The 22,461-nt window shown below is 45.4% G+C and overlaps 2 protein-coding genes across 2 annotated transcripts; one reads left to right on the top strand and one right to left on the bottom strand.

Moving 5' to 3' along the window:
• The first annotated feature begins 388 nt into the window (after positions 1-388).
• gmeb2 (glucocorticoid modulatory element binding protein 2) lies at positions 389-16,073 on the top strand. The gene is given in 11 exon segments (XM_034132050.1): positions 389-967; positions 2,231-2,394; positions 2,486-2,571; positions 3,928-4,052; positions 4,181-4,284; positions 5,028-5,166; positions 5,168-5,186; positions 13,505-13,573; positions 13,656-13,793; positions 14,216-14,338; positions 14,959-16,073. Coding segments are annotated over 10 exon segments (1,509 nt in total). The 5' UTR covers positions 389-967; positions 2,231-2,245; the 3' UTR covers positions 15,516-16,073.
• A 1,774-nt stretch (positions 16,074-17,847) lies between these two features.
• On the bottom strand, positions 17,848-19,776 carry pdyn (prodynorphin). Its single transcript, XM_034132048.1, has 3 exons — positions 19,691-19,776; positions 19,278-19,411; positions 17,848-18,556 (listed from the first exon to the last, which is right to left on the bottom strand). The coding sequence occupies exons 2-3, from the start codon at positions 19,395-19,397 to the stop codon at positions 18,011-18,013; spliced, it is 666 nt and encodes a 221-aa protein (XP_033987939.1). The 5' UTR covers positions 19,398-19,411; positions 19,691-19,776; the 3' UTR covers positions 17,848-18,010.
• Between the last annotated feature and the right edge of the window lie 2,685 nt (positions 19,777-22,461).

The following is a 22,461-nucleotide window of genomic DNA, read 5'->3' as shown; positions in this document are numbered from 1 at the left end:
AGAGCTCATCAAGGGATAAACCAAGTGGGGAGATTCTCTACAGAGAAGACATTTACAAAAGGGAAAAAATACCTTTAGCAAAGGACAAACAGGCATTTTTAGGAAAATTACAATTTAATTTGGGGGATGATGAGTTCAAACTTGTTGGCAATAGTTGGATGAAAGTTAAAGATTTTCAGTTTCTTGGGGTTTAATTTGATTTCAGATTTAACATGGAGGATTCACATTTTAAAGATGTCAAGAAAGTATGCAAAAAAGGCAATCAAATATTAAGGGTTATCGTTGGGAGCAGATAACTAATGCATATTTATGTTTCTCTGATCTGGTCAAGACTCTAATATGGAAGCATCATGGCATGTGGGTCAGCAACCAAATCAGTGCTGTCTGAGTCAGAAATAAGACTGAGAATCATCATTCACATCAGCTTCGATAATAGGACATTTCAGAGTTTAGTTGTAGCCTTTATTCTGAACAAAGCATTAGTTTAACAGAAGAGTATGGAAAGACAAGGAAAGTACTAAACTGATTGTTTGACTTCTTGACCGACACTGTCCTGGGAAAAACATCTACATTGAGATGTCACAGTATTAACTACTCCCACTAGGTGGCAGAATTGCAACTCAGCGGATGCTGGCTGCCGTAAAACCTCAAAGAAGAAGAATGTAAGCTACCGTTAATTCTCAAGAGAAGAAGAATCCGCAACAAAAAATATATCCGTGAATTACACTCATTTAGTCCTGTAGATATTCGTTTAAATGTACTTCTCAAGAAGTCCCTACAACATATTAAAGAAGTAGGTCTGCGTTGTGTTTGAAATAGGAGACCCCTGGCAGCTCAATGGAAATATGAACTGCAGTGTTTAGCTAGCTTGCATCCAAAGCTAACATTAGCTAGCATCCATCCATTCTGGTGTTACAGACTGTCTCTGTTTCACCCAAAGACAACATTACTCTACTGACGACTGAAGGTAAGATGATCTATTATCCTGAATGCCTTATGCTGTCTCTTTCAGTCTTAGCTTAATAAAAGGGCATACCAAACTGCATTGAAAACTACAAGTTAATATTTAAAGGCACCAGCATTTAAAATATGTCAAATAGGGTATCTCTAAACAAGCCTTACGGATGAGGTGGGAAAAGTACTCAGATAATTTACTTAAGTAAAAGTAGCAATACTACAGAGTAAACCTACTCTGTTACAAGTTAAAGTCCTGCATTAGAAATTGAACTTCAGTAAAAGTATAAGCATTACAAATACTACTCGTTATGCAAAATGGCAATTTTAAGCCAAATATATTTTTTTATATGGTGCATTTATGTGTTCATCACTTCAATGTTGCAATTGGTAAAGGTGGGGTTTATTTTAACTATTTTATACACTAGTGGGTAGCTTGACCTATAATAATGTGTGTCGGTTTATATTAATAACGTATATAAATAAAGTGTATTAATAACCTATATCTGAAAAGTAACTAAAGTAGTGAGTAAAAAGTACAACATTTGCCGCCAGAATGTAGTGGAGTAAAGCATAAAGTAGCAGGATGTGAAAATAGTCAACTAAAGTACAAGTACCTACATTTTATACTTTAGTAATGAAGTAAATGTACTTTGTACCATTACACCACTTCCGTACGTTACACATGAAAAACACAGAATGCATCTTCACTTTATTTTAAAACTCACAAGCACACAAAGTACATAAGAAAAACATGTCATTATTATTACCGAAAGGTATTATTACTTGTTATTAAATAGTGCACCGATTTCTGAGGGTATTCTAACTGCGGCAACAAATGTGAGACCCGACCGAAAGGGATTTGTTTCTGTGGTTCTGAGATAAAAGTCAGAATTCTGAGAAAAAATACATAATTCTGAGAGAAAAGTGAGAATTGAGAAATAAATCTGTATTTTGAGAAATTCCTTTTTGGTCAGATCTATAAAAAAAAAACATGTGGCCCTAATTTTCTTTTCTAGTATTCTATTGCCTCTTGTTTTTTTTAACATTTTTTACAGTGTTACAGCAAAATTGGCATAGCAGGTAAAAAAGGCAAGCAATAACAAAGAGTCAGCCATCTTAAATAGAGACAAAAAGCACACATTAGTAATAGAAACAATAAAGACGAATAAGTGCGATTACTTACGATCACTCAACTTTTTATTTTCTATATTATTTAAAGGGATATAATCAACATCAGTGTTTCATCTCTGCTGTCATCCTGTCTGTTGTGAAGCTCCATCTATCCTCCATGGCTTCTTCAGAGGTCAGCATGCAGGACATGAGGGAGATAGTGATCGTCACCATACCGGACAATGTGGGTGAGGAGCTCTCGTCTGTGGGGGAGGAGGAGGAGGAGAAGGCCGTGCTGGTGAGCGCAGAGCTCAGCGCTCAGACGGGGTAATGTACACACTCTGCTCAGGAACACAGCGTGAGCTTTCATGGTCCTGTGGTTCAGTTTGATAGATTAAACACTGTGTTGTTTTTTCAGGGAGGAAATCCTCACAGAAGCATCGGTGGACGCAGAAGCTGAGGCCAACAGAACAGATTCAATGTCCAGGGAAGAGGCAGTCATAGGTAATGTGACCCGCACAAATACACTGGATCATGTGACTCAGCATTATTTTCCAGCGTTTTGCTGCTGTATCAGCATCCAGAATCAACATTGCTAATCCATGTGATTCAAATACACTATTACAATTTTTCAAGACAATTGATTAACTTTTAATATGTGTATATGCCAGAGTTCCCGTTAGCCGGTAATTACCGGACTATGACCAGTAATTACCGGACTATGACCGGTAAAATATGCTGAAGACCGGCAAATCTAAATCTCTCCGGTCAAAATGTCCGGTCAAAATGTCCGGTCAAAATGTCCGGTCAAAAAGTCCGGTCAAAAATAATTTTCCCTTAGCGCAATACCGCATCAGTTGCGCCACTTATGTGATAGACAAGAATAGTATGTGACAGACAAAAGAGTATGTGACAGACAAGAATAGTCAATTCTAATGTCTAACACTTAATGTGGAGAAAGAGATGTCCTGTATGGGTTGATTGTGCGTTGATCTGTTGGTAATGCCTCTGGGTTCCGGTGGGCATGTAAACAAATGCATAATGCTGCGCTATACTTTGTGGCCTCACCCGGTTGCATAGCGACGCTTATTGTTTAGGTGTCTTTTAATAAGCAGGTAGTCATATCATTAGCTAGAACTAGCTAGATCTGATCGATATGGACATAAACGTGAGTGAAGTCTAATCTGACGAGAGAGAGATCGGCTGCTGCTGACGAGTCGACACGCATCTCTGCATGATCACATGCAGCGGTGAGCAAAACACACTTCAGGTTAGAAAATCACACGTAGCTATTTTAATGACCTCTCAAACTACCTATAGTTATAGATATGTTTAGTTTTACTGTCGGGTCACTCATTACTGGATCCGCGAGCTGCATGATACTGACGGGCTGTCAGGAGAAGGAGAGAGCGCTCCGTTTATTATTCCCGTGTTATAAGTTACTGTACACTTTTGAATAATGTAGTTAATCTACTAGAATTAGTTTGTTTAATATCAAATCATATCAATGTGTGTAAAAGCTCAATAAATAACAAAGAAGACCTTTGACCGGCACTTTTCTCATTTGTCCGGAAGATTTCAACTTTAACGGACATTTTGACCGGCAAAATAATATTCTAACGGGAACTCTGGTATATGCCTCAAAAACAGAAGAGTCTGTGATTAGAAGTTATTCTAATAGGAATTGTCCCAAAGCTTGTATTTCATTCTAGAAACAGCTCTCAGGTACCTCTGTAACTGAGCAATACATCCTGCTGGGGCTATCCAAATGTGTTTCAAATACACTTAATGATATTTATAATGTTATAAAAGATGTTGCATGATCAGATGTAAGAATTGACCGTGTTCTGGTCCCTGCAGTGAAGTTATCTGAGGAGGTGGATGTAGAAGCTGATGAATTCTACAACATCACCTGTGGAGACACCAAAGCCACGCTGGTTTGGAAGAAGTTTGTCTGCCCGGGGATCAACGTGAAATGTGTCCAGGTACGCACTTGTCTTCTACAAACAGCTCTGCTAAATCTCATTTCAAATGCATTTTAGGAAATGTTGACTCTTGAGTTTATGATTAATTGGATCATCTCATCTGGTTCTTTTCCTGCCCCTCCCATCAGTTCAATGGGCAGCTCATCAGCCCCAAGGAGTTTGTGTGTTTAGCAGGGAAATCCACTCTGAAGGACTGGAAGAGAGCCATCCGCCTCAATGGCACCATGCTCAGGTCTGTACTCATGGAATGCATTAAATAGAGGCCCAATTCTCCCTTTCCTGTAGTGTGTTATATACGTTTCTCTCCCACACACTCCCCCCCCACCTGAGACAACTCCATTGGACTCCTTTGTTTACTTCCGTAACGTAGTGACATAGCGGTGGACCATTCACAACAGAGCCGGCTAGCTAAACAATCAGAGCAGACTGAGCTCTGGTTTCAGACAGAGGGTGAAAAGAGGTGCTGCAGCACAGGCAGTATGAGAAAAATAAAGAGCTTTCTGAACAGCATGGAGACATGTCCCAGTAGAGACTCTAAATACTGATAGGAACCTGTAAATGAGCAGAATGTGTTACATGGTTTGATATTATTGGATACAAAACCCCCAACCTGGTAATTGAAAAATTACCAATTTAATTATACAGCATTTCCATAACGCCATGACTCTTAAGTTTATAGACCCACTAATGGCTCTTTACTCAAACAATTTCTATATTTTTTAGACGAATCTGATATTGTCCCTCAACACTAAGTACAAAATAAAAGTAATGTTAATAGTGTTAGGGCGTGGCGGTTGTGCTGGATGTGTTGGGGAGCATGTCTCTTCTGCCTGGGGCCCCCAGAGTGTCTTGCAGCGCCACTGGGTGTTGCAGGGTGGTTTTGGAGTAAAAACAAAAATGTTACAGATTGTATACATTGTTTTTTTCCCTGTTGTGTGTCTTGCTCTAAGCCTTTGATCTTATTTCACTCCACAGGAAGATCATGGACTCCGGTGAGCTGGACTTCTACCAACACTCCAAGGTCTGCTCCAACACGTGCCGCAGCACTAAGATAGACCTGGTGGGAGCCAAAGTGTCCGTCAGCACTGATCAGTCTGCTGACCTGGTCCCTGCCCCCCCCCTCATCAGCTGACTGTAAGTTTCAAAGCGTCAGACATTGTGCTGGTTCAGGGCTCATGATGATCTCAGAGCTGGATCCTCTACAGCAGGGGTAGCCAACACGGTGCCCGCGGGCACTTAGTCGCCCGCAGGGGCAACGTGAGTCGCCCGCGGGGTATGTTCTAAAAATAGCTCGCCAAGCAAATCCAAAATGTATAAAATACACAAAACAAAAAAGGAAATTTAAATAAAAGAATCTACCCTATGCATAAACGAAACCTAAATCATAGCGAACTCTATCTACTTACTACAACTCTATTTCTATTTCGTCCCTACTGACCGCCAGAGGCGGTGCTTTTAGCACTGGATATGTCCATCGTGCGCATGCGCAGTACGAGTACCAATATCAACAAAGTCACCTGTGACCCACGTGACACCGGCTATATCAGCCAGTGTCATCAGAGGATCTGTTCCTTTCATCTTCTCGCTGCGCGAGAGTACCGTGGCTGCATTCTTGCAGCCTACAGCGTTCAGGTTTGAACGTTTGATCTGAGGGTTTTCTCTGCATACAGCTGGCCGCGTGCAGCTTCGCGACTGATAGTCGGAGCTACGGGTTGTTAACGCGTCCTCCAGGAGCTGTGGCCGGCTGTGCGCCGTGCAGAGCCTCGACGGACAGGTTCGTGTCAACTTGTGGTGATGGCTGTGTTCCCGCACCCTCTCCCAGCTAAGTTGTCCTGATTGCTGTCTTGTTATTGTCGGGCTACTTTCTGGTGACGACAGTGTTCTCGCCTCCTCTCCCATAAAGTTGCCCTTATGATGCTGTTTCGAAAGTTCTGCTTGTGGCGTTGTGCCCGAGCTATCTTTAGCATTTGAGTTCCCAGCTTTCGCTGCGTCTCTCATTTAATTTGTATGGAAAGCCCACAGTGCCATAATTTGCCTGTTTTTTGTTAGGTGCAGAGAGTAAGGTAAGTTCTGGCCAGAGTTACTACTGTAACTACGGTCCTAGGCCATGCAACTACGGCATGGTTACTGCTGTAACCATGGCCTATGGTTCTTGCGGGCTGTTCTATTCCTTAGAAGCTAATTAGCTTCATTTTCAGCGACTGCAATAGCGCTATATTGTTGTATTTGCCACTCCTAGTGCTAGTCTCCTAGCACTAGGATGGGTAGATGCGGAGAACAATCTTCACTGTGTGTGCTGTGTGCTCCGCATGTGTGGCCATTCACCGGCCACGGTTACTTTTGCCATAGTTACTACTGTAGCTACGGTTCTAAGCCGTTTAAGTATTGGCCATAGTTACTACTGTAACTACGGGTCTACGCCTTGTAAATACTGGCCGTAGTTACTACTGTAACTACGGTTCTAAGCCGCGTAAGTACTGGCCATAGTTACTACTGTAACTACGGTTCTAAGCCGCGTAAGTACTGGCCATAGTTACTACTGTAACTACGGGTCTACGCCGTGTAAATACTGGCCATAGTTACTACTGTAACTACGGTTCTAAGCCGCGTAAGTACTGGCCATAGTTACTACTGTAACTACGGTTCTAAGCCGCGTAAGTACTGGCCATAGTTACTACTGTAACTACGGTTCTAAGCCGCGTAAGTACTGGCCATAGTTACTACTGTAACTACGGTTCTAAGCCGCGTAGGTACTGGCCATAGTTACTACTGTAACTACGGTTCTAAGCCGCGTAGGTACTGGCCATGGTTACTACTGTAACTACGGTTCTACGCCGCGTAAATACTGGCCATAGTTACTACTGTAACTACGGGTCTAAGCCGTGTAAGTACTGGCCATAGTTACTACTGTAACTACGGTTCTAAGCCGTGCAAGTACTGTCCATAGTTACTACTGTAACTACGGTTCTAGGCCGTGTAGGCTGGCCATGGTTACTACTGTAACTACAGCTCTGTGCTGTTCTCTTCTTTGGAAGCTAGTTATCTGGTCTTAAATATTGTGTTTTTTGACTTGATTTCGCTTGATTGTTAGCAGCAGCCGCTTGACTAACACCTTGCATGGACCGTTTAGCTTCATTATTTAACTCAGCTGGTGAAGGCAGTGCTCTCGCTCCCGCTCCCGGTAACGTTGCCCTGTAACGTATCACTCTGGCTATTAGCAGCGGCCACTTGGCTAACATCTGGCGTGTTCGGCGTGCTGCTTGATTCTTAGCAGCAGCTGCCTGGCTAAGCTGCCCTGTTAAGCTTCTTCGTTTAATCTAGCCAGGTGTAGGCAGTGCTCTCGCTCCCGCTCCCTCTGCTAGTAGCGTGGGTGTAGGTCATTCACATCCCCCTCTGTGTTCGGCGAGTAGGAGCAGTGCTCTACTCTTTCCGTTCAGCAGGTAGCCGGTGAAGGCTGTGTTACCGCACCCGCTCCCGGTTACGCTGCATCTGCCATTTGTCTCTGACTCAACCAGTGAAGGCAGTGTTCTCGCCCCCGCTCCTGGTAGACGTGTACTTGATTCTAGCAGCAGCCGCCCGGCTAAGCTGTCCTGTTGAACTTCTTTATTTAATCCAGCTAGGTGAAGGCAGTGCTCTCGCTCCCGCTCCCTCTGCTGGTAGCTCCATGCTTCGTTTACTCAGCTAGGTGAAGGCAGTGCTCTCGCTCCCCGCTCCCTCTGCTAGTAGCCTTGCACTTTCATTTACTCAGCTAGGTGAAGGCAGTGCTCTAGCTCCCCGCTCCCTCTGCTAGTAACGTGGGTGTAGGACATTACACCCCTCTCGTGTTCGGCGAGTAGGAGCATTGCTCTACTCTTTCCGTTCAGCAGGTAACTGGTGAAGGCTGTGTTCTCGCACCCCGCTCCCGGTTACGCTGCATCTGGCATTCGTCTCAAACTTAACCAGTGAAGGCAGTGCTCTCGCCCCCGCTCCTGGTAGACGCTAAAACTGCCTTGTTTATTATCCAGCTAGGCGAAGGCAGCGCTCTCGCCCTCTGCCGGTAACGTGGGTGTAATTACATCCCTCTTTCTGTTCGGCGAGTAGCAGCACCGCTCTACTCTTTCCGTTAAACGGGTAGCTGGTGCAGGCTGTGTTCCCGCACCCGCTCCCGGCTACGCTGCATCTGGCTACCCACAGAATGGCTCATTCATGTGGGCTGTCCCCTAAGGTGGATTGGTTAGCTGCCATCATGGAGCAGACAAAGCCGCTCCTGTTGGCCCTTCAGCCAGGGGCCGGTGTGGGGGCTACTAGCTTGCCGCCTGGCCCGCCTTCGGTTGCCACACCTCTGCTTGAGGATGCCATGTCGCTAGCGGCTCCGGCTGAACCGCTTCTTGAAAAAGGGGGGGCGGGGCCCCGCTCACCCCCGAAGAGGCTCCCCACTCCTCTGCTCAGAGCTCTTTGCAGGGCACGGAGGACGGCTCCATGGCGGCCATTATTCGTGCGGCCCTGGTACGCTTGCAGCTTCAGGTTCCGCAGGCCGACCCAGGCTAGCGCCTTCTTCAGGCATAACCCTGCCCCTTTCATTCCCACTGTTCCTCCTTTAGAGGAGTACCTGAGGGAGCTCCATGCATGCTAGAGACACACCAGGGCCCTCTCCCACTCTGCTGCCATGCAGGATCCGGCGAGGGTGGGGCTGGGTTGCTTGCCATCCATTGAGCCTGCCATCGCCTCCCCGATTCTGGCCCCGGATGCCAGGTGCCCTCGGCCTCAGTGCAGGGTCACAAACGAGCTGCTCTGTAAGGCCTACGACACAGCGGCACGGGAACTCCCTCTCCCATCTGATACTGGCTGTCTCTACCTCTCTGCAGCAGGCTCCGGCTGAGCCTTCTTTGCTGGGCCTCAGTAATGCATCACTGCAAGCCTTTGCCCTAATGCTAGGGAATTGCGACGAGTCATGTCCTTTTGGTGCAGACTCGTCGCCAGGTTTGGCCTGCTTAGTCACCACTGTCGGAGACATGTCCTCCGTAGTGTGCCAGTCGAGTCAGGGGAGCTGTTTGGGGCAGCTGCCCTGTAGGCATTGGAGCGTGCTGCCCAAGCTAGGCAGACCAGGCAGCAGCTCTCGGGTCTTTATAGGCCTGTGCCCACTCCCAGCAGGCCCAGGGGCCCCTCTAGCAGCCGCACTCAGCCACCAGCTTACAGTGGTGGTCTGCGCAGGTCCCAGCGGCCCACTCATCCGTTGTGCCCCCGGCTGCCGGCCTTCTAGGCGGCCTCGTGCCTCAGAGCCTTACCGGCCTCCCCCCAGCAGCAGCTCAGCTACTGGGCTGTCTGTACTTCCGGCCCTTGGGTGGTTTTCACCTTAACCCAGGGGTACGAACCGCAGTTCCGGCCCCTAGCCTTCGGCCGGGCCAAAATGACAGTCGTCAGCGATCCGGCAGATGCCCTAGCTCTAGCCAGGAGTTGTCCGTCCTTCTGCCCAAGGAGGCAATCGAGCCAGTAGACCCTCTGCTTAGCCCAGGGGGTTCTACTCTGCGTACTTTCTCGTGGCAAAGAAAGTCGGCGGATTTCACCTGCTCTTGGACCTCAGAGGAATCGACAGATTCCTGGAGGTGCTGCCATTCCATATGCTGACCGCAGCACATGCACAGTGGGAGTGGTTCGCAACCGTGGACTTTAGGGATGCCTACTTCCTCGGGGGCCGGGCAAGAGGGTGCCTGATATTCAGTTCCTCCGGCCCTTGGGCAGACTGACGGCTGCCTCAGCCGTTGGGCCCTTAGGCCCGCTGTCGTTGTGCCCCATGCAGATGTGGCTGATCAGCCTTCTCTTGGATGCCAAGTGGCACAGGCACAGGAAAGTCAGAGCGTTGCAGCGTTGTCTCCACTCTCTGTCACGCCAGAGGGGCAGGGTCTATCTCCTGATGGGCGTGCCCATGGGCGACATCCCATCCCGCCAGGAGACAGTCACCATAGGTGCATGTCTCTTAGGGTGGGGTGCAGTGCGGCAGGGCAGGACCGCTCAGGGTCAGTGGTCTGCCCAGGAGGGTGCACGCCATGTCAGCGTGCTAGAGCTTCGGGCTGTGCAGCTTGCACTCACGTACTTTCTACCCCAACTGAGGGGCAAGAATATGCATGTTCCTTGGGACAGCAGGTACACTGTTGCCCAGACGGTAGTCCCTTCTAGATAGTGGACGTTCTCACTCCACTCTGAATTTATGTGGCTGCTATTTCTGCCCAACATGTTCGGGTCGACGGCGCCACGGCGGGGTGCCTCAGGTCGGTGTCCCTCTTCCTGAAGAGGGGCTTTACGGCAGCGTCCCCCTAGCACCCCGAGGGCTCCGGCTTGGGACCTGCCCCTGCTGCCGGATGCCCTGTCATCTCCTCCCTTCGAGCCCCTGGCCCAGGTGGGGCTTTGGTGGCTGCCCACGAAGGCAGCATTTCTGCTTGCCATGGCCTCAGGGAGGCAAGTCGGGGAGTTACATGTCATCTCCATAAACGATACATGCCCGAGGTGGGACTCTCAGGTGTTGCCCTTGGCATTCCTGCCCAGGGTGCTTCCACAAACCCACTTCAATCAGCCTGCCCAACTAGCACGCTTTGACATTCGGGAGAACGGCACGTCGAAGTTGCTGTGCCCTGTGGGTGCCCAAAGGGCAAATATTGAGGCTACTGCCTGTATACGGCAGTCGGAGCAACTCTTGTTTTTGCCATAGCGGCACTAAAGGAGGTGTGCCCTCTACCAGTGGCTGCCCCACTGGGTCGTCGATACCATCTCACATGCCTATGGGGCCAGTGGCCGCCCCCTGCCATCTGGGCTGAGATACCACTGCAAGGAGCATCTCAACATCTTGGGCTGCCCCGAGAGGGGCGCCCCTGGAGACCATCTGCGCCGCGGCGTCGTGGGCGTCTTCTGGCACATTCTCCAGTTATCGGGTTAATGTCGCCACTCCCCATTCTTTGGGCGTGGTCCTTTTGCCGAGCTCCGCTGCTTCCAGTAGTGAGCCAGGGCTTGGATTCTTCATGACATGGTTGGTATAAGTCATCCAGTGCTAAAAGCATCGCATCTGGCGGTCAGTAGGGACGAAATAGAACGATAGTTACGTCTGTAACTACGGTTCTATGAGTCCCGGATGACCGCCAGAGTTTCCTGTCACTCAGAATTCTTGTGTGCTCGCGAGAAGATTCTGGGAACAGATCCTCTGATGACACTGGCTGATATAGCCGGTGTCACGTGGGTCACAGGTGACTTTGTTGATATTGGTACTCGTACTGCGCATGCGCACGATGGACATATCCAGTGCTAAAAGCACCGCCTCTGGCGGTCATCCGGGACTCATAGAACCGTAGTTACAGACGTAACTATCGATCTATCTAATACCCCTCCTCCCCCCACCCCCACAATGAATATCGACCAATCACGTTCTTGCTTGATTTGCGGGACCAGCGTTGCAGTCAGGAAGAAAAGCAACTGTGGAGTGGCAGCTCACCGCTGATTTTCCTTCTGGCAGAATCTACACAACACATCAGCCCCATTGAACAGCCTATCATGCCAGCCTATACAACACATGGGGGGCAGAGTTTTACTCTGTGTGTTGCAACTTGCATATATATTTATTGCACTTGACGCACACACACACATGGCGTAATTTCCACCTGGGACAGGGGGGAAATGTCCCCCGCTCTTTTCGAAATTCCGTTTGTGTCCCCCCACTTTACAAATATGTTTATTATTATTTTTTAGCGCAAGCCGTCATCGACACGGAGGAGCACACAGCCTCTGTGAGCGAGCAAGACAGAGGGAGAGAGAGAGAGGGGGGGGGGAGAGAGAGAGAGAGGGGGGGGGAGAGAGAGGGAGAGAGCGAGAGAGGGGGGAGAGAGAGAGCGAGCGAGAGAGCTAGGGAGAGCACACCTTTATCTATTTAATATAGATAAAGTAAGAAATCATTCCAATGTGTATAGGACAGTAAAAAAAAATAAAAACAGTTTGAAAGGGGAGTGATTAGTAAAATAAGCATAAATAAAATAAGCTAACATAAGATAAGAATAAACCAGTTTAAATGATTTGTTATTGGTTGTGATCATATTCTAAAGAGTTTTGGAGTATTGAAAAGTATACAGCTCCCTTTCATATGAGTGTTGAGAGCTGTATCCATCAATTCATGTTGTGCTTAAAGTGCACCAGATTGATGCATTTCACTTCAACATTTAAAAAAACGTCTTCACGGGGGTGCAGGCCCCCGGACCCCCCTAGGAGGTGAGGACCCCCCTAGAGGAGGTGAGGCCCGTCCACCCCCAAATAAAGCAGGTTAAAATAATTAAATTGCATACATGTTCTTTTAGTAAACACTGCAAACGGGTCCCACAGACCCAAACAGCACACAAAGGTTAAAGGTAAGCATATCATAATGTTCAAATGTGCTAAATATATACACTGCAAAAAACAAAAACAAAAAAAGGGGTAAAAGTAGCCCCCGACTTGTTTTATTTTTTGAAAGTAGCCCTCACCCTAAAAAAGGTTGGTGACCCCTGCTCTACAGCATGGGTCGGCAACAGGCGGCCCTGTTTGGCCATTGGTGGCCCGCCAGCAATAACATTTGGCCCGGAAAATTATTTTGAGAATAAAAATAAAATATATATATATATATTTTATTTTTTACATTATCGGACCGACAGTCGCACATATAGGCTATAATGTCCGAATAGAGAATCTACCTACACCTGAAGAATGCTTATTGTACTTTTATCCATGTTGAGAGTGAATGACACACAGCACAGGCACAATCTGGCAGCGGGGTGCACTGACGCTGATAGTGGATCAATAAGTAGGTGGACAGCGCGTGGTGCTGAAATAGCCAATAGTGGTTTGAAAAAAATAACACCAGCTCACTAAATCATTCAAACGTAATGTTTACTTATATGTGAACAGCAACAAAGTTCAGTCAAAAACATTGACAACAAAATCGGAGAAGCCGCTTGATCATGGAGGGCGAGGGGTGGTGGTGCATATGCTGCCACCCCAGTTGGCAGCTTTGTTTTGAAAGAAAGGATTTGGCTCATCGGACATTTATGAGAGAAAATCCCTAATGTCCGAGTGCAAGTGAATGCAGCACAAGACGCGAGCCTTGTAACCCCTCCCCCGGCCCTGGCGCGAGCATGGAAATGGGATTGTCATTTGAACGGGACGGGGCAAAACAAGAAGCATTCATACAATGACAGAGAAGAGACTGTCAAGTTTGGCTGCACTCAGCATTGATTCAAAACGCACTAAAGCTTCGGATCGTAATAAGCTTGTGAGCAGTGGCGGACTGGCCATCTGTAGAATCTGGAGAATCACAGAACCGCAGCGGCACCGCCCCCCCCCCCCCCCCGTTGACAGTTCACTAGCAGCTAAAAAGCTTGTAAGCCATATTCCTATGTGCGTTATCACCCAGAATGAATGGAGTTGTGTGGTTTGATGAGTGTTGTGTACTGTTTGTGTTGCAGTGAATGGAGCAGCAGTCTCTTTCCCTGAGGCGATGGAGGAGACGTCAGAGTGGGTCACCGCCATCGGAGGTGATCAAACCTGCGCACACACTCACCTTAATGTGGAGGGAACCGATGGAGTGTATACTTTATTGTGTGTGTGTGTCTCCAGAGGACTCGGTGACGTTCTGGCGTTCAGTGAAGGATGCTGGTCTGATGGAGGAGGTGGTGGAGGACTTCCAGAAGGAGCTGCAGGAGGTGCTGAAGGGGCTGCAGGAGAGAGTGTGTGACCCCCCGCTGCAGGTCAAAGGTCAGAAGGAGGGTCCAAACATCCAACTACACCCACCACTGTAATGACTGTCTGGGGGAAAGTGTGTTTTGTTCCTCGATTTTAGAATAAAAGGAATAAATAAAATGATAATGAATGCATTTAAACAGAAGAATATAAACATACAAATAAAATGTACAAGGAAAATAAAACTAAAATAATACAAATATTTATATAAACGTTATAAGTTATAGCATCAGAAATAAACACTTCATATAAATGCATGTGTCTTTGAACATGTTCATACATTACTCATGTCTTAAACATGACTAGAAAGTGAAAATGATTAGTCTACCAAACGTGAGTCGGCTACAAAAAGTCTTAGTCGAGCAATTTTTCAATAAAGGTTGCAGTAGAATCCCTGGTAAATGTTGAACTCTGACCATCCTGTCTGTGCTTTACAGATGCTGTTTTGCTCAACAACATAGTGCAGAACTTTGGGATGTTGGACCTAGTGAAGAAGGTTCTGGCCAGTCATAAGAGCCAGATGGACCGCTACAGAGAGCAGTACACCCGCAGCCTGGCCGGTCAGTACACGCTGCACTGTGTTCACACAGACCAGGAAGGGGGGGTTAATACACATCTTCCAGTTCTTTGTTATTAGGGGTTAGCTACACTTAGCTAAAGCATCGAAAGAGCTGCTGTCCCACAGAGCCGCTGTGATTCCCCTCTGTAGAGTGGTAGTTCCTAAAGTGTCTCACTGTTTGCTATCTCCCATTCCTACTGCCTAAAGGACCGGGCAGAACATTAGGTGTGTGTGTGTGTGTGTGTGTGTGTGTGTGTGTGTGTGTGTGTGTGTGTGTGTGTGTGTGTGTGTGTGTGTGTGTGTGTGTGTGTGTGTGTGTGTGATGTGTGTGTGTGTGTGTGTGTGTGTGTGTGTGTGTGTGTGTGTGTGTGTGTGTGTGTGTGTGGTGTGTGTTGTGTGTGTGTGTGTGTGTGTGTGTGTGTGTGTGTGTGGTGTGTGTGTGTGTGTGTGTGTGTGTGTGTGTGTGTGTGTGGTGTGTGTGTGTGTGTGTGTGTGTGTGTGTGTGTGTGTGTGTGTGTGTGTGTGTGTGTATTGACGGTGTGTGTGTGTGTGTATTGACGGTGTGTGTGTGTGTGTATTGACGGTGTGTGTGTGTGTGTATTGACGGTGTGTGTTCCTCAGCCTTGGAGCAGCAGTGTGACGAGCACAGGAAGCGCGCCAAGGAGCTGAAGAGTAAATCCCAGCACCTGAACAACGTGCTGATGACCCTCGCCCCGGTGCCCGCCCCCCCCACGCCCAAGCGTCCCCGGCTGACCCGAGCCGTCTCCGGGCCCGCCTCCGTCAACGCCGCCCCCACCCAGATCACTCTGAACCAGATGGGGGGGCTTCTGACCATGGCAGGAGGAACCGGCGCCAACCTGGGGGGGTACACCCTCCTGACCTCCTCGCTCTCGGGGTCCGAGCTGACGGGCGACGCCTCTAACCTCACCGTGCTGTCTGCGGCGGCAGGGGGCCAGGAGGGGGCCGGGGGGTCCCTGCTGAAGCTGATGGGGCCTCAGTTCCAGCTGGTGACGATGCAGAGCCTGTCCTCCGTCCAGCAGCAGGCCGGCACCATCAGTGTGCTGGAAACCACGGCAACCGCTGCGGACGACTCACAAGAGGAATGCCAGGCGGACGGAGAGGGTCAGCCAGAGCAGGTTAAAGAGGAAGGGGGGGGGCAGTCAGAGGAGCAGCAGTGAGACAGAGACAGATGTCCCCCCCCCCCCCCTGTCCCACCCCTCGTCCACATGTTCACTTTTACAGATAATTTAATACAACACTCGATTTGTAGATGTCCTTCAATTTCACCATGTAGGTATTAGTATTGGAGGTATGTCTGATGTGTGTGTCAGCAATGATTTGACTGTAAATATGTAACTAATATATTTGATACAGCCGTGTGTTTCTGTAGGGACGTATGTCAATGAGGCCGAAAAAAGCAGTGTTGTTGAGTTAGTAATAAATGCTCAGTCTTCAAATGGAAAACGTGTATTGTTACATAGTGTAAATATGAATGTGTTTTCACTTTTTTACTCTTATTTTATTGTTGATCGCTTCCAGATTCCAGCGTCTTTATCAAATGACATTGGCTCAGTTAAAATGACAATGTACTAGATTTTAAATGTGTTGAGGTGATAAAAACGAGTAAATGAGCTGTTTTCCACAAACATATACATGTATGGTATTTTCTATTGAGACAAATGATAGTTACCTTAAAGCAAATAGTAATAAAGACATTTTCAATGTAGATAAATTGACCAGAGTAGCGCTATAGTGTATTCTTCCTGTTGTATTGAAGCAGCCCTCAGCTGCACTGATATCTTCTGGTGAGAACGGTAATGAATTAAAAAATATATAAAAGTATTATAGAAATATAATGGGTGATCATCAACGGTGGAAAAGGTATTCAGCTACTCTGCTTAAGTAAAAGTACTAAACCTACTCCATTACAAGTACAAGTCTTTAGTTAAAAATGTTACATAAGGAAAAGTACAGAAGTTTTATGAGCTAAATGTACTCAGGTATCGAAAGGAAACATCCTAATTGTGAAGAATGGCTCTTTTAAAAGTGCTGTGTTATTATAAGATATTATATTATTGTGTTTTCATTATTAGAAAAATACATGTTAATGTTTTAATAATTTTATTTAAAATCGTAATGACAACATTTGTAGTAAATATATACCATTCACACAACATGTTACTCATGTATAAACTAAGTATAAGTCAAATAAATGCAGTGGAGTAGCAATTTAAATACTCATGTTAGTTCTGCAAAATGATACTTGAGTAAATGTACTTAGTTACATCCCACCACTGGTATTCTAATCAATAAGGAGATATGATAAGTCCTCTATCAGTTCCCTTTATGTCGTGTGTTTGTTCTAAAGATCCTCTCACAGTCCAGGCTGAGTGAGTAGCAGCAGCCGTGAGTCTCACAGCTGGAAGGTTATTGTGCTAAACGTTTACACACTGAGTTTCTATTTTTTACTGAGTTGGTTTTATCCTGTAGAAGCATTAGGACTTTACCTGACACTTGACACATTTTATGTATTAATATTATTGTAATTATTATTATTCTTTTCTGAATGAGTTTCATCCAGTAGAAGCATGGGACTTGACACTTTTCAAATGTATTTATTTGTGTGTTTCTGAGTATTACGTTTTTATTGAGTGAGTTTTTATCTTGTAGAAGCTGTGGGACTTCGCTTGACACTTCTTCCCTTCGCCCACAAGATGGCGCCACAGCCTCACTGTCAGCACTGTGACGCGCTTCTGTTTCTCCAGTGGATTCAGATCATGGATGTATAAGATTCAGATGGGTCAGGTTTGAGCTTCTGGTATCTAGATCCTCTGACAACTAACTCTTAGAATATTTGCACAAAAATCTGATTTGTTTTGGATCACAGAAAAACAAGTAGGCTAATCTTTTAAATAATTGTTTTCATTTTAGTAGAACGATTTAGAATTACAAACTCAAGAGAGAAAAGGCACATGATCATTTTGGAAGAATTTTGAGAAGTTATCCTATACAGAAAAGGGAAAACCATATTAGTTTAAATCAGTCGGATAGTAAAATATGAATCATTTTGCACTCCATATTTATTTGCTTTGCCAGCTAATGGCTCACTCTAAGAAAGTGATCGATCAACTTGAATATCCCAAATTTCTAGAGATTTGTATTCGTTTTATCTTCAAACTCGCATCAGGAAATAAGTGTTCGTCAGTTATGAGGATGGACGAATGGATTTGTATGGCAACAAAGTAACCCATTACACACATATTGAATTAAATGTCACCAATTCTTGAATTAAAGTTGCATTAAAAGTGTCAATCAGTGAATGGTGCATGCCGCATTTAACAGCGACATTTTATAGGCGTGTCGTGTCGATAAATAAGAACATATAAAATCACCAAATTCTGGATGGAGTTTGGCAGGATGGGGCTTTGCGCCCTGAGGCTGAACTCGGTAAATCAGGATTCCCTTCTAACTTGTTGGTCAAACAGGAACATGGTAGTATTCATAGTTTAATAAACAAGCATCCTTTATTGAATGATAGACGATGATGGCAATAACACGGAGATGAGTTACACAGAAGGCAACCGAGTAAAGCAACATGGGCAGGCATATGATCATTCTGGATACATGGTGGCGTTTCAAGTGAACCTGCACGAGTTCTCATAGTTTGCAGCATCTATAGGCTCAAGTCATCATAGGAGTAGTACGGCTCCTCCACTGAGCGCGCAGAGATTTTGAAGTGGCGGCGCAGAAAGCCTCCGTAACGCTTGTCCCACTTCAGGTTGTTCAACTTTGGCCGGATCCTCCTCATGAAGCCCCCGTAGCGCTTCTGCACCTCCTCGGGCTCCTGGCTCTCCTGCTCCGCGGAGCTACTCCTCTTTGACTTGGGGCCGAATTTGCGTAAAAAGCCGCCGTAACGTTTATGGAGCATCTGGTGCTCCGGCGCATCTGGCCCGTCCGCATCCTTCTCCCCCAGCCTCTTCAACAAGTCCTCGTATTTCTTGGGCAGTGCTTCGGCTTCCAGGATGTAATTGTCGCGCCACGGGGAGCCCAACATCTTCTTCTTGTTCTTGTCGATCCTCTTGATGAAGCCTCCGTAGCGCTTGACCAGTTCCGCCTGCTGGCTCTCCTCCTCCTCCGCGCCTTCATCCTGCCTGAAGTCCGCCAGCGCGGGAGCCGGCTGGCAGCTCTGCAGCCCCCCCACACACTCCGCACCGCACGACTGCAGGACGCACAGAGAAACAGAGTAAACCCACAATCTGTGCACATGTCCGTGTACCCAGTGAGACATGGTATACCCCTCTGTGTCACATTTACACCTTTTTGGTTTGATTAATACATTTCATAGGTTTGTCCGTTAGCCCGAAACACACCTTTCCTGATTCCCATTATGGACCTTTAAAACCCCTTAAGTGCTATTATCTTTTCATTTGTGCATCATGAGTAACAGATTAAAAACTAAGATGTAATCGATAATATTTACTGACCCTGACAAATGTGGCATTTGTAATTTAAGGATTAAGGAAATGAAAAACATATACAAAATAATAATACAAAAAAACACTTATATCCTTATTTGCCAGAGTCTGTAATGAGTAAATGTATACGTTTTGATGGCTATAATACGGGTTGTGTAAAGTTAATCAATTAGGTTTTTATTTTGTTACTAGGCTATTAAGTGCCAATAAAGGAAGTGGTGATATCACTTAATATTATTTAACGGTCCTTAAAGTTAAAATAATCAGGAAAGGTGTTGCCTGTGCTGAACTAACGATAACACCTTGGAAGAGACAAATTAAATATATGGAGACATTTTAAATGACTATCGTCTCCAAATAGTGAGAATTCGTCCCAAATTAAGTTTACGCTTTTGCTGCCAAACAGAGAATATTTTTTTCAAGCTACTTTCTCTCGGATGTGAGCTCCGTGTGAAGGTGTCTCACCATGCTGCTGAAGGCGCCGGGGCTGATGATCTGCTGCACACATTTGTGACACTGGGAAGAGCAATCTGCGTGGATGGAGGGCGGCAGGCTCAGCATCAGCACCAGGACATACCACTCCATTCTTCACCAGATCCCTGACACACACACACAAAGGGAAAAACACCATAGGTCGTTCAGTTTTCACAGTTTTGAGTACTACAATTCATGAGATAACTTATCGTGGAAATAATTTCTTTAAAAAAAACACTCTTAATTGACTCAGTTTCTATAGTAACTCCATTCGTGGAGACCCGTGTGCAATGCGTTATGGCACACTGGAGTCTTTTTCTTATCATTTTAACACCAATCAGAGAAAAAAGTTTAAAGTCTTAATTTAAAGCAAAGAGAAAATAAATGATAAATGAAGTCAGTACCTCAGGAGTTGGATAGATACTTCCAGTCGTTGTAAGTCTCGCAGAGGAGCATCCACCATCAGAAGTCCACCCTCCAACTCTGCGTTTCTCCTGCGCGGCGCGTCGCCTTTTCTTTTTATCGCCGGAGACTTGGCTGTGTCACAGCAGCGCAGCTTCTATTAAGGGACCAATGGGAGGGAAATATACTGCGTGAATAGTCCTAGCGCCTCACCGCTTCAAGAGTTCTTAACGCCCACACAGGGAAGGTTTAGGGGCAGCAGCGCAGCTCATCCCATCCGCGCATCACCATCATCATCATCACTCCGTCTCTGGGGCCGCGATTAAACCTGGGGCTGTAAATCACACCGAGGTCCATAAACAAACTTTTTCCTCTTTTTCAGTCAAGTATAGTAAGTAGGCTATGACATGAGACATGAACACTGATCCAAATATGGACATGATGCGTAATGAGGGATTTAGATCTGGTCAATGGTGGAATGTAGTGAAGTACATTTACTCAAGTACTGTAGGCCTACTCAAATACAATTTTAATGTACTTTCCTTGAGTATTTTAATGCTGATTTATAATACAAAATATAAATCAACTTACAAATTAAACATTGGCATGTAACTTTTTAACCCATAATTATATATAATCATGGGGTAAAATATCATGCAGCCAGCGGTATTTAAAGTAATTACACATGAGCACTACCTTTACCAGCTGTAATGAAATCATTACTATATTAATAATCTTAATTAATTAATTTAATATTATATGATAATTGATGGGCCATTTTCAGAAAGTAATTTTGTTACTATAATATTATTTTGATGCTTATACTTTTACTTAAGTAAGATTTTGTATGCAGGACTTTTACTTGTAGCAGAGTATTCAAAACATGTTCTATAGGTACTTTTACTTGAGTAAAAGAACAGAGTACTGGATATGGCTTTGATATCTGCAGTAATATTGTTTTTGTATGCCCACTTGCAGTGGCGGCTGGTGGAAAATATTTTAGGTGGGGCTGTGGAAATGGTGATCAAACAATACTAGAGGGGTCCGGGGGGATGCTCCCCCGGTAATTTTTTTTGAGAAAAGACCCCTTAAATCATGACTTCTGGTGATGTTAGAGGGGGGGAGGGGGGGGTGAAGGACAATTTGAGGCTTAAAAATATGAGAAGACTGATCAATACCTCCATAACTTCAGTGTGGTTAGCTATGAATCTTCCAAAACTTCCAAACACCTTGTCCTGGACATAGTTTCTACAGCATAAACTGTGCAACAGTACAGTAGGCCCACACAAACTGCAGAACACCGGGGCTTTGGGAACACTGATTTAATTCCCATTTAACCTGTTAAGGGGCTTTTTTCCCTCGTTTTTTTTCTCACGAAACTGTGTTTCAGGGCTTCTTAAAATGTAATAAACTATTCATGTGTCCTACTCAGAGGAAACGCATCTAACTGATGATATGAACCATGTTTACCGAAACAAAACACAAGTCTCACAAGAAGCGTCTAAATGAGCCCTGAGCGAAAAAATGCTAACGCACTCTAGGTATAAATCAATCGACATACTTATCGGATATGCACAAACAAGTTTACAAGCTGAGATTCCACATATTCTAGACAGTGGCGGCCGGTCCATAGGGGCGCTAGGGGCGCCGCCCCACCTCTTCCCATATTAAAAAATTAAAATTAAAATTAAAAATATATTAAAAAAAATATATATATTTTTATTTTTATTTTTAATGAACAAGGTAAATATTATATAATTGGTATCAGTAAAATGTATAATCTACAATAAAATCTCGTTTAAAATTGTGTTACGATGTCTAAAGTTACTGATAAGTCACATGTTTCCTGCCTGGCCTTGCCCGTGTACCTTCTCTCGTCTGGGCGCTAAGAGAGGAGCCCTCAACCAGTGCAGCAGCAGCCACTAGCAGCTGACTGTTGCTATCTGTAACGTGTAAACTATGCCGCGAAAACATAATTTCAGCCAATCAGCGTCGTCAAATATGATGGTCACAGGGCTCCTACGTGAGCGCCCGGTGCAGTCTGTGAGTTGTTTGGACTCGTATCCAAGGAGACAAAACAGGAAGCTGTCATACACTCTGGAAGCTACCATTAGCAGCTATTAAAAACTCCGTTTTTGACATAAAAATGGAATTATGGATCATCAATCATTTTTCAAAGTGACAGACACATTGGATTAACCTATGGATTAACCTTCAGCTGCGTTTTTCTCGTTTTTGATCAGAATTCTGCAAAAGGTGAGCATATCTCCGTGTTTTGCTACCTAAAGCTACATCGTGTGATGTCTGTATTTGCTTCCCCTGTCGCGAGTTCTGATCGCTCAGTGATGATACTTATATTTCTAGAATATGTGGAATCTCAGTTTGTAAGCTTGTTTGTGCATATCCGATAAGTATATCGATTGATTTATACCTAGAGTGCGTTAGCATTTTTTCGCTCAGGGCTCATTTAGACGCTTCTTGTGAGACTTGTGTTTTGTTTCGGTAAACATGGTTCATATCATCAGTTAGATGCGTTTCCTCTGAATAGGACACATGAATAGTTTATTACATTTTAAGAAGCCCTGAGACACAGTTTCGTGAGAAAAAAAACGGGGGAAAAAAGCCCCTTAACAGGTTAAATGGGAATTAAATCAGTGTTCCCAAAGCCCCGGTGTTCTGCAGTTTGTGTGGGCCTACTGTACTGTTGCACAGTTTATGCTGTAGAAACTATGTCCAGGACAAGGTGTTTGGAAGTTTTGGAAGATTCATAGCT

Source organism: Trematomus bernacchii, unplaced genomic scaffold (assembly GCF_902827165.1).
Source record: "Trematomus bernacchii unplaced genomic scaffold, fTreBer1.1, whole genome shotgun sequence".
NCBI classification, from domain to species: Eukaryota; Metazoa; Chordata; class Actinopteri; order Perciformes; family Nototheniidae; genus Trematomus; species Trematomus bernacchii.
Note: the sequence above shows the minus strand (reverse complement) of the source record. Positions and strands in the feature narration are given on the sequence as shown.

What these genes read in the sequence shown, in the direction of transcription:
- pdyn (XM_034132048.1), bottom strand. Translation starts at nt 19,397, where the DNA reads ATGGAGTGGTATGTCCTGGTGCTGATGCTGAGCCTGCCGCCCTCCATC. An exon ending in CCGGCGCCTTCAGCAGCATG is followed by an intron (nt 18,557 to 19,277) that starts GTGAGACACCTT and finishes TGCGTCCTGCAG; the next exon opens with TCGTGCGGTGCGGAGTGTGT.